At 38.2% G+C, this 13,221-nt stretch overlaps 1 protein-coding gene across 1 annotated transcript in view; it reads left to right on the top strand.

The window, feature by feature from the left end:
* LOC121383842 overlaps window positions 1–13,221 on the top strand; it is a 36,933-nt gene that overhangs the window by 7,479 nt on the left and 16,233 nt on the right. Inside the window, exons 2-7 of the mRNA XM_041513940.1 lie at window positions 3,253–3,527; window positions 8,168–8,322; window positions 8,997–9,234; window positions 10,891–10,996; window positions 11,555–11,651; window positions 12,691–12,786. Coding sequence (XP_041369874.1) covers window positions 3,253–3,527; window positions 8,168–8,322; window positions 8,997–9,234; window positions 10,891–10,996; window positions 11,555–11,651; window positions 12,691–12,786 — 967 coding nt within the window. The remainder of the gene's footprint in view (window positions 1–3,252; window positions 3,528–8,167; window positions 8,323–8,996; window positions 9,235–10,890; window positions 10,997–11,554; window positions 11,652–12,690; window positions 12,787–13,221) is intronic.

Here is a 13,221-nt window from a genome sequence, read left to right as displayed (position 1 = left end):
CAGAACATTTTAAAACATCAGTATTATGGAACTATCACCACAATTTATCACAGAACATTTTAAAACATCAGCATTATCGAACTGTCACCACAATTTATCACATAACATTTTAAAACGTCAGCACTATCGAACTGACACCACAATTTAGCACAGAACATTTTAAAACATCAGTATTATAGAACTATCACCACAATGTATCACAGAACATTTTAAATCGTCAGCTTTATAGAACTGTCACCATAATGTATCACAGAATATTTTAAAACATCAGTATCATGGAATTATCACCACAACGTATCACAGAACATTTTAAAATATCAGCATTATAGAACTGTTACCATAATGTATCAAAGAACATTTTTAAAAATATTATAGAACTATCACCACAGTGAATCACAGAACATTTTAAAACGTCAGCATTATCGAACTGTCACCACAATTTATCACATAACATTTTAAAACGTCAGCATTATCGAACTGACACCATTTTAAAACGTCAGCATTATCGAACTGTCACCACAATTTATCACAGAACATTTTAAAACGTCAGTATTATGGAACTATCACCACAATTTATCACAGAACATTTTAAAACATCAGTATTATAGAACTATCACCACAATGTATCACAGAACATTTTAAAACGTCAGCTTTATAGAACTGTCACCATAATGTATCACAGAACATTTTAAAACATCAGTATTATGGAATTATCACCACAACGTATCACAGAACATTTTAAAACGTCAGTATTATAGAACTATCACCACAATTTATCACAGAACATTTTAAAACATCAGTATTATGGAACTATCACCACAATTTATCACAGAACATTTTAAAACATCAGTATTATAGAACTATCACCACAATTTATCACAGACATTTTAAAACCAGAAACATGTTGGGCTGAATTTACAAAGCCTGTTTATGTCTTACACGCGTGTAACTACGTACGTGTGCAACTCTTAAACACCTGTTTATGTCTTACACGCGTGTAACTACGTACATGTGCAACTCTTAAACACCTGTTTGTCTTACACGCGTGTAACTACGTACATGTGCAACTCTTAAACACCTGTTTATGTCTTACACGCGTGTAACTACGTACATGTGCAACTCTTAAACACCTGTTTATGTCTTACACGCGTGTAACTACGTACATGTGCAACTCTTAAACACCTGTTTATGTCTTACACGCGTGTAACTACTTACATGTGCAACTCTTAAACACCTGTTTATGTCTTACACGCGTGTAAATACATACATGTGCAACTCTTAAACACCTGTTTATGTCTTACACGCGTGTAACTACGTACGTGTTCAACTCTTAAACACCTGTTTATGTCTTACACGCGTGTAACTACGTACGTGTCCAACTCTTAAACACCTGTTTATGTCTTACATGCGGGTAACTACGTACGTGTCCAACTCTTAAACACCTGTTTATGTCTTACACGCGTGTAACTACGTACATGTCCAACTCTTAAACACTAGCGTTTAAAGGGACATTCCTGAGTTTGCTGCAATTTTTACGATGTTATCGACTAACAGAGACTTTTTAACGACTGTAATTACATATCAAATATATTTTTCTGCATAAAATATTAGTGGCTGTATATTAAACGTGTTTCTGATCGTTCTAATATTTGTATTAGGTTAAATTTCATTTTATTTCCCAAAACAATTTTTTCGTACGTACGAAATTATTTGAAGACAAAATCCAGTTTGTGCTACTTACAAATATTGAGACGACCAGAAACACATTGAAAATACAAACACTGATATTCTAAACAAGGAAATATATTTAATATGTAAGTTTAATCGTAGAAATATTGTATTAGTCGGAAACATCTTACAATGCAGCAAACTCGGGAATGTCCCTTTAAGAAAAACAAACTTCGTAAATTCGACCCAATATGTTATAACATTATCACAGGACGTAATTTTATAAATGTTTTTGAGAGGTAAAAGTTTGTTTTGTTCAACGACACCACTAGTGGCTATTGGATGTCAAACATTTGGTAGTTTTGACATATAGTCTTAGAGAGCAAACCCGCTACATTTTTTCAATTAATAGGAAGGGATATATTATAGTCACCATACCACAGACAGTATAGCGCATATTAGTCGTGGTGCACTGGCTGGAACGAGAAATAGCCCATGGGCTCTCCGAATGGGATCGATCCTAAACCGACCGCGCATTACCCCTGTTTTAAAGAGATACTGGCGACTGTGTTCTATTAGGCACTCTCGTGGGAAACCCATAAGAATGTTGTCATCTTATCTCTGCACCACGGTGGTGAACACCACATGCAGGCGCGGTGTGTGTGTGTGGGGGGGGGGGGGGGTATAGGTGTAGTTTGAAATATGCTGAAGTGTCGTTAATATTTTTTTCGCTTAACGACACACACTGATTTATCCAGTCAGCTGTATAATCGTCATATCCGATTTGTTATCGATATTTTTTAATAACTGATTATTGGCTACGTGGCTGTAAATAAAATTAAGTTAAGGTTTGTGTTGTTTATGGACACCACTAGGGCACGTTGTTTTATTAATTATCGGCTAATGGATGTCAAACATTTGGTAATTCTGGCATATAATCGTAGAGAGGAAACCCACTACATTTTCCCACAAACAGAACAGCACATACTATGGCATTTGATATACCAGTCGTGGGTAACTTATTGGGACGAAAAAAAAAATTCAGAGAATGTGTCCACCATAGTTACTAGGGACTCTCGATCCTATGACAAAGAACACCTGAGACGAGCACTCTACCGACTGGTCTACTTCTCGTCCCGGAGGACGAACCTGAAGTAGCCCAGTGGCAAACCGCTCGCTACGGTTACGATTACGGTTACTTTATTAACGTGCCTATATTGAAAAGAGGTTTAGGCTTGCGCTCGGTTCATGCGCGGTCGGTTTAGCATCGACCCCCGTCGGTGGGTCCATTGGGCTATTTCTCGTTCCACCCAGTGTACTTCGACTGATATATCAAAAGCCGTGGTATGTGTTATCCTGTCTGTGGGATGGTGCATCTAAAAGATATCTTGTTACTAATGGGGAAAATGTAACGGGTTTCCTCTTTAAGACTATATGTCAAAATTTACCAAATGTTTGACATCCAATAACCGATGATTAGCAAATCAATGTGCTCTAATGATGTCGTTAAACAAAACAAACATTAACGTTCGTCCCGGAAGTGTCATTAATTATTTGTTTTAATATTCCTTTCCTTTATACCAGGTCAGTATGTCCTGGAGGATGGTCAGAACTACAGCATTGGGGGCACGTTCGCCTGGCTGTACTCGGCCCCTACGTTTTTCTTCGCCAACAACAAACTGTATTCGACCGAGGACGGCTCGCTGACCAGTGACAAGGAGACGACTATGACGAGTGGTATGGACAAACTCGGGCCTTGGCAGAGTATATCAATACATTACTCCGCTGGAAGTTCGAAGATAATCGCCACCATGAAAACCTACCAGACACCACTGCTTCCGTTGATAATATTTCGTCAGGTGAGACTTAAGTTACAATAGTATTCGTACCTGAACCTTAAGTAAGCACCACCTATCTTAGCCCGAGTACTCTGACGGTATGAGAGCTAGACGGACATTTGCACATTTCTCATCACTCTCTTACCATCAGAGACCAATCTATTTAAATTCTGACCAGTTACAGCAAGAAACCTGTCAGCAACTACGTTATTAACCGGAACATTATTGAAAGTTTGTTTTGTTTAACGACACCACTAAAGCACATTGATTTATTGTTCATCTGCTGTTGGGTGTACAACTTTGGTAATTTTGGCATATAGTCTTAAAGAGGAAACCCAGTACATTTTTTTTCATTAGCAGCAAGGGATCTTTTCAACGCAACATACGAGAAACAGGATAGCACGGCCTTTGATATACCAGTCGTGGTGCACTAGCTGGAACAAAACAAAGAAAGAATGAAAAAAATAATTAATGAAATTTTTATTTATTAACATGTTCTAAATGCATTTATTGCAACACAAATATGCAATAGGGAGTTGGATGTCAGACCCACATTTCGCGATGCCCAAATGAGGCGTTGCTAATTGCGTAAAGGCGTCAATATTGGTCATGTGAATAGTAAAAAAGAAAGTGAAAGTCGGTACTGTGTTCACGCATAAAAATAAATCCAATATACCCGTTATCCCCGAAATATAATCCAGCGCACACACTTTCCTGCCCCATTTGGTGATGGTCATATTTGGAAGACCCTTATACAAAATGACATAGCATTGTCTTGCCATTTCAATTCCTTCAAACGTTCTTTATTGTCTTTGAAAACAATCTTCGATGTAGTAATGCTTTTCTCCTCCGCACATTTGTAGCAAACTCTGGATCAGAAGGAATTCTAGTTGACATGAAATAGTGTTATTGTCATTTCATAATACCTAATTTAAATTTAATTCTGAGGGCGAACGCAATTATTGGGAGGTGATTTTCGATTTCGGCCGCAATAAAAATTTAGACCCTGGAATTGTAAACCAGAAAATTTATTTAATAATATGAAATATTAATTGTTAAAAAGGCTATGTAAGTCGAATGCATGTTCCTATGACAGCACACTCAGGACAGTCTCTTTATATATTAAAAAGAAGTAAAGTTTGTCTTGTTTAACGACACCACTAGAGCACAGGTATTTATTGATCATCGGTTATTGTGTGTCAAACATTTAGTAATTTTGACATATAGTCTTAGAGAGGAAACCCGCTACATTTTTCTATGAGTAGCAAGAGATCTTTTATATGCACCATCCCCGATAGGATAGCACATACCACGGCATTTGATACACCAGTCGTGGTGCATTTGAAAATGGGACCACTGCCGGGAATCGATCTCAGACGGACGTGCATCAAGCGAGGGCTTTACCACTGAGCTGCGTATCAGGAATGACATTAGTATTTTGAAAAATATCTATTCATGCCCGTGAATTCGTAATTTATGGTTTCGACCAAGATGTTTTATGCGCATTATACCAGGACTACCCCTAACACGACCTTAGAAATACATCAGTCGAAGCGTGTTAGTTGGAATAGGAAAGAAATAAACATCTCGTTATGTGGACCGATACTCCAATGCATATTTTGTAAGTGAATTAAAATATTTTAGAAATGTTATTTTTCTTAAATAGTGCATCAATGATAGACAGTAAAGTAAAGTATAGTTTGTTTTATTTAACGACGCCACTAGAGCATATTGATTTTTTACCTTATCACCGGCTATTGGACGTCAAACATATGGTCATTCTGACACTGTTGTGTTTTTTTAGAGGAAACCCGCTGTCGCCACATAGGCTACTCTTTTACGATAGGCAGCAAGGGATCTTTTATTTGCGTTTCCCACAGGCAGGATAGTGCAAATCATGGCCTTTGTTGAACCAGTTATGGATCACTGGTCGGTGCAAGTGGTTTATACCTACCCACTGAGCCTTGCAGAGGACTCACGCACGGTTTGGAGTCGGTATCTGGATTAAAAATCCCATGCTTCGACTGGGATCCGAACCCAGTACCTACCAGCCTGTAGTCCGATGGCTTAACCACTGCGCCACCGAGGCCGGTCAATGATAGACAGAGTGCGTCGTTAGATGAACATTGGTTTTCGTTTTTCTTAGGCGGGACGTAGCCCAGTTGTAAAGCGTTCGCTTGATGTGCGGTCGGTCTAGGATCGATCCCCGTCGATGGACCCATTGGGCTATTTCTCGACCCAGCCAGTGCTCCAAAACTGGCGTAACAAAGGCCGTATTATGTACTATCATGTTTGTGGGATGGTGCATATAAAAGATTTCTTGCTGCTAATCGAAAAAGAGTAGCCCATGAAGTGGCGACAGCGAGTTTTCTCCCTCAGTATCTGTGTGGTCCTTAATCATATGTCTGATGCCATATAACCGTAAATAAAATGTGTTGAGTGTGTCGTTAAATAAAAACATTTCCTTCGTTTTTCTTTTTCTTTCTATTTAATTTCTTTTCCATTCTTTCTTTCTGTTAAAACCGGGACGGGACGTAGCCCAGTGGTAAAGCGCTCGCTTGATACGCGGTCGGTCTGGGATCGATCCCCGTCGGTGCTTCATCCAGTGCACCACGACTGGTATTTCAAAGTCCGTGGTATGTGCTATACTGCCTATGGAATGGTGTTTATAAAATATCCCTTGCTATTGATGAAAAATGTAACGGGTTTCCTCTCTAAGATTATGTCACAATTATCAAATGTTTGACATCTAATAGCCGATGCTTAATAATTAAATGTGTTCTAGTGGTGTTGTTAAAGAAACAAAGTTTTTCGATTAAAACCAGAAGCTGTATTCGTGCGTTGGTGCAGACCTGCCCATAAGTTTCGCTACCTTCGTGATACGGATTTGCGCGTCTTGTAAACTCCGGGGGAGGTTTGTTGATACAGCAGTCGTGTTGACGCACATCACACTTACAGCGATTAGGCCGCGTCTACAACCCATCTACTCACTTTGTGCGCAGCAGTAATAGACTGGTACTGTAAAGCGAGTTTCAATTATGAAGGAAGACACAGCTGTTCTGTCTGAATTTGTTTTCATGTTTGCAATTGTTTTATTGTCAAATAACAGAGTTGGATCAATTATTTTAAAACTTACATATTTATTTTATAATTATTTCAGGTGTTATTATTTGATATGCTTGAAATTGTGAATTTGAATCTAAAACAAAATGCAATACAATTTTCGCTTAAATGCGTTAAATGCATGTATTGCTTTAGCAGGACTCTCAAAATGTTTTGTTGATTTTTGGGTTGTTTTTTGTTGTAAAAGATAGGTAATTAAAACCGAACAACAGAAGAAACCCAATATTTTCATGATATATATATATATATATATATATATATGTATGTATGTATGTATGTATGTGTGTGTGTGTGTGTGTGTGTGTGTGTGTGTGTGTGTGTATGTGTGTACTGAACAGCATTGAAAACGCACCACCAGTTGATGATATCAAATGTGAATGGGGCATATGCCAGCATGCTAAACGTAAATTGAATGTGCAAATAATGCTGACTGGGGCTATAAAAGATGGTCTCTGAAAAGCCACTTTCATTTATGAAGTAGTCTTTGAAGGAACGTTAAACAGGTGATGGCAAAGTTGACAGCTGAGGAACGTGAACGTGCCTTGGGCATACTTTAAGTCGGCATTTCGAGTAGAGTCATCGCACAGCGGTTTGGAAGTCACCATTCAACAATCACTAGACTCCACAGGAGATACCAGCAGACAGGAACCACTAGGGACCGTCCACGTCCAGGCCAACGACGTGTTATGATCCCACGACAAGATCGCCATATTGTTCGCCTCCATATTCGTGATCGAACGCTGCCAGCTGCCCGGACTGCACCAACTGTTCAAGGTCGACGAAGGGTTATCAGCGCAGACACTGTGCGTCGCCGTCTTCGCTCTGCTGGGCTGCGTGCTCAACGACTATATGTTGGACCTATCCTGACTGATCGACATCGAAATGAGCGCCGACGTTTGGCAGGAAGGTATCGTCATTGGAGATTACAACGTTGGCATGGAGTGCTATTCTCTGACGAATCCCGTTTCCATAGGGATATGCACACATTTCAGCAAGACAACGCCCGATCGTACACAGCACGTGTTACAACACAGTATCTAGCGAACAATAATGTCCTTTTGCTTGAATGGCCAGCACTGTCCCCTGATTTATCGCAAATAGATAATCTTTGGGATTACCTTGTTCAACATCGTCCACAAATGAATAACCTTAGAGAACTGGAAAACGTACCACAGCAGGAGTGGAATGCTATCCCCCAGAACACTATTCGCAGACTTATCAGGTCGATGAGAAGACGTTGCATGGCTTGTGTTGCAGCAGATGGTGGTCATGCGCGCTATTGGCTTTTCATTGTGACCTCACGTGTCTTTCATACGTAGATGAATTAAAACTAATCAATGATTGTACATCCTTTTTTGTTTGTTGTCATTATCAATCATCCATCTATTGCTGTTCACAACAAAGACATTTATTGTTCAGGTAACCTTTTCGAAATCCAAACATTTCTTGGTGGTGCGTTTTCAATGCTGTTCAGTATATATATATATATATATATATATATATATATATATATTCGTTATTTCCATTGTACATTGCAGACCTACGTTAATGGAGCTAACGCCACGAGAGCTGGGACAACCAATCAGACAATTGGCGGCTATCCCAGTTTCCTGGTACAGGAAGCAAACATCACACTGGGTTATCTTTCCTTTGGTGGTGACATGTTCGGTGACATAAGTAAACGGATGGGCATGTAAGGTGTTTCAGATAGCTTTCTTATTGTTTTGTTTGTTTGTTTGTTTGTTGTTTTTGTTTTGGGGTGGGGGGTTGGGGGTCTTCTTCTTTTTTGTCTTATATTGTATTGTTGTAATCTTTGTGGAGTTATTGTTTGTGGGATTTTTGTTTTGTTTTGTAATTGTTTTTTTGCTTTTTCTTTTTGTAAACGTTTTTGCTCACCTACTTTTGTAGATGGTTAATATTAAGTATCGATAAATAAATACCGAAGTTTGTTATTGTAAATCATTATTAGACTCATTGAAAAAATCAAAAGCGAAAATACTCAAACGTATGGGAACATTAAAGGTCCATTATTGTCATATTTATGAGTCATTGTATAGGTGAGGTGCACTACACAAACTATATACTATGCTATTAATCAGGATGAAAATATCGGTGCTGTATATAACACAATTTCAACGGCGTTATTTTGTGTGTGTTTTTCGCTAGAACACATTAAATGTTGATGTAACAACAATGTCACTTATTGTCAGTCGTTTTCAATATCATCTATATACACAGAACATTAATTTCAGTGTTTGTATCCACACAATGGTCACAATTACTTGCGAAGCATAAACCACAAACTTGGTGTATATCTACTGTCATTCTCCAAGATTCACATGGTCCATGGTACATCTCTTGTTACAGCTGGAAGCCAGGGACGGACCTCAGAGACGGTATGACCGGGTCGGGCCCGCTCGCTGTGTTTGACGAGGAAGGACGAACTCTGGTGTTTGTTCCTCTGAAAAACTTCATGTCAGCGTCCATGTGGCATGACCAGACGACTTCCTGTGTGAGCTGGGGAATTATGGGAGGTGTAGACAGCGTGCCCGCGGGATTTGAACACGAAACGCTCGTTTACTACAGCCCAGATGGTATCAATGAGGTATGAGATTCAGTGAATTTGCACTTTTACAAAAAGTGACCCACATACATAATATACATATATCAATTACACACACACACACACACACACACACACACACACACACACACACACACACACACACACACACACACACACCTTTTTACTATATACTTCCATCATTCTACCCTCAAAATTAATTGTAATCCATGTAAATATGCTAAGTTGTACGTTTGAAAACCTATATAGCATTTTGGTATCAGTGCTAATTTGAATAAATGTTATCATCTGTATTCGGGCATTTTCGTTTAATTCGAGCAAAAAAACAGCCTTCACACCTACGCAAACAGACATACATACATATACACACACACCTATCTCAAAGTCTGTGTTTTATAAACTGATTGAAAAGCCGATACCGGTCACGGTGGCGCAGTGGTTACGGTTCGCAACCCGGTACCGGCTTCAACTTGGAGCGAGTTCTTAAGGGCTCATTGGGTAGGTGTAAGGCCACTACACCCTCTTCTCTCTTACTAACCACTAACAACTAACCCACTGTCTTGGATAGACAGCCCAGATAGTTGAAGTGTGTGCCCAGGACAGCGTGCTTGAACCTTAAATGGATATAAGCACGAAAATAAGTTGAAATGAAATGAAAAGCTGATTACATATTTCCACTTTATTATCATATATTAGATAGGGAAAGAAAGAAAGAAATGTTTTATTTAACGACGCACTCAACACATTTTATTTACGGTTATATGGCGTCAGACATATGGTTAAGGACCACACAGATTTTGAGAGGAAACCCGCTGTCGCCACTACATGGGCTACTCTTCCGATTAGCAGCAAGGGATCTTTTATTTGCGCTTCTCACAGGCAGGATAGCACAAACCATGGCCTTTGTTGAACCAGTTATGGATCACTGGTCGGTGCATGTGGTTTACACCTACCCATTCACTCACTCAGGGTTTGGAGTCGGTATCTGGATTAAAAATCCCATGCCTCGACTGGGATCCGAACCCAGTACCTACCAGCCTGTAGACCGATGGCCTGCCACGATGCCACCGAGGCCGGTATATTAGATAGGGAGTTTTGTTAATGTTCCTTGCGACAATATCAACGACTTTCCTGAGTTTGCTGCAATTTTTAAGATGTTATCGACTAAAAGAGATTTTTAACGATTGTAATTACATATCAAATATATTGTTCTGCATAAAATATTAGTGGCTGTATAGTAAACGTGTTTCTGGTCATTCTAATATTTGTACTAGGTTAAATTTAATTTAATTTCCTAAAATATGTTTTTTTTTGTACGAACGAAATTGTTGGAAGACAAAATCCAGTTTGGGTTTCTTTCAAATATTAAGACGACCAGAAACACATTGAATATACAGACACTGATATTCTAAACAAGAACATATATTTAATATGTAAGTTTAATCAAAGCAATATTTTATTAGTCGGAAACATCTTACAATGCAGCAAACTCAGGAATGCCTCTTTAACTGACACACTAACAATATTCCAAAACCCAACTGACTACTGCAAATGCATTAGAAACAAAATAGATATGAATTAACTTATACTGATATTGTAAAGGAAGTATGTTGTTTTCAATGAAAATGTTAGATTAGCTTCGTTATTCGTTAAGCACGGTAATGTTACTGTTTACAGGCGTTTCGAGATTTGGGTTACATCATGCGTTTCCTGTACCGAAAGACATCGTATTTTCGACAGTTAGACTTGTCTCTGAATTACTTAGGATACTGGACTGACAACGGTGAGTACACTAGCACTACTAGATCCGTGAACACAGTAATGCTAATATGTTATACTTTAATATTTATGTTTAAATCTTCGGACACAGTAACGAGGGAGATTTTTCTTCTTTTTTAAAGTAAAAATGCCTTAGCTTACTAAATACCTCGCAGTGTAACACTATTGTTTAGCTTTCCAATGAAAGTCATGCTCATTACTTGATATAAAGAGTTTGCAACAATTAAAGGGATCTGTGAGTATGACGACCCTTCCATTATTTTTCGAAAGCTAACAGAAATGTATACAATTCGAATTGAGATACTGATCTGTCTGTGTAAGACAAGCCGACGCTTTACTACCCTCCGCGTTTGTACTTTTGTTTGATGGTATCTCAAGACGAGATCAATTACTGTGAAACGCTCCCGCCAAACATGTATGCTTTACCATGTTGTGTTCTGGCCAATAAAATGGGATACATTCTGAAAATATATCGCGATCGCTCGTCTTTCTAAATTCACCACTGGATTACTTAAGAATACAGATTCATTTTAATATATTTTAATGTTGATTATTTCCCCAGGTGCATACTATTATTACAACACTGAAGCCAACAAGACTTATGAAGAAACAATTATAGACATCAAGACTTACACTGACCAAATTAACCTGCCAATCAAGTGAGTTTATGTTCAAAATACACCTACTGTTACTTTATACACTGAAGAGCACTCTTTATACAAAGTTCGTTAGTCGAAAATATGTTTATAATTGCAGCAACGTTAGGACAATCATTTTAAAGAAAGGTCAAATAAAGTCTTGTCTTGTCTTGCAATTTACGCTAGCGCTCACTTACAACATTACCACATTCATTATGGACAATTAACATACAATAACAGATGGGAACAACTACCAACGTCGTCGGTGTATTACGAATATGCATACTGAGGGCCGTATTAAATAAGTAACTAGATGGGCTGTGAAATTTTTTGAATCAAGAGCACATTACTAAGGTCTTCTTTAGATATACAAAAATAGAATCAAGAGCACATTACTAAGGTCTTCTTTAGATAGTCAAAAATAGAATCAAGAGCACATTACTAAGGTCTTCTGTAGATAGACAAAAATAGAATCAAGAGCACATTACTAATGTCTTCTTTAGATAGTCAAAAATAGAATCAAGAGCGCATTACTAAGGTCTTCTTGAGATAGTCAAAAATAGAATCAAGAGCACATTACTAAGGTCTTCTTTAGATAGTCAAATATAGAATCAAGAGCACATTACTAAGGTCTTCTTTAGATAGACAAAATAGAATCAAGAGCACATTACTAAGGTCTTCTTTAGATGGTCAAATATAGAATCAAGAGCACATTACTAAGGTCTTCTTTAGATAGTCAAAAATAGAATCAAGAGCACATTACTAAGGTCTTCTTTAGATAGACAAAAATAGAATCAAGAGCACATTATTAAGGTCTTCTTTAGATAGTCAAAAATAGAATCAAGATCACATTACTAAGGTCTTCTTTAGATAGTCAAACATAGAATCAAGAGCACATTAATAAGGTCTTCTTTAGATAGTCAAAAATTTACTTTTCCTTAATGTTGTGCCTACCAAATATATTCAGCCCTATTCAGCCCTATTCAGCCCTATTCAGCCCTGCTATGACTGGAACGATCCGTTTCACTCTGTCTATTAAACAATGTTTTCTTCTTCCCAGATATTTTCAGGTAGACTCCTGGTGGTACTACAAAGGACCTAACAATGGCGTCACTCTTTGGGAACCAATGCCAGAAGTGTTTCCACGTGGTTTAAAGTACGTTACTTTGAGCACCATTTTAAGGCGCAGACCTTAGTTTCAGCCCGTGTAAAATGAACACTAAGTTTAGTTAATCTACAAACCTACAGCACACATTTGGATAAGGTTATAAGAGTGGGAAGCTAATGTTTGTGTTGTTTAAACAGGCAAATAACGTATGAAAATAACAAGAGCTTGTCTCGAAAACCATTGGCAATACTTCTCAGACGAACATGCCTTTTTGTTTTAGAATTATGAAGAAAGCATTTTGGGGTATTGCTAAACCCTGGATGACCAGAACTACTTCTGGACCACGTTCCACGAAGCGATCTTATCCCTAAGATCACCGTAAGTGCATATATTAGCTGTGCAGTTACGGTGGTCTTAGGGCTAAGATCGCTTCGTGGAACGGGGCCCAGGTGTACGAAAAATAATATTCTAAATAATAAAATG

This window comes from Gigantopelta aegis, chromosome 10 (genome assembly GCF_016097555.1).
Source record: "Gigantopelta aegis isolate Gae_Host chromosome 10, Gae_host_genome, whole genome shotgun sequence".
Taxonomy (NCBI): domain Eukaryota; kingdom Metazoa; phylum Mollusca; class Gastropoda; order Neomphalida; family Peltospiridae; genus Gigantopelta; species Gigantopelta aegis.
This window is presented reverse-complemented; position numbering and strand designations above follow the sequence as displayed.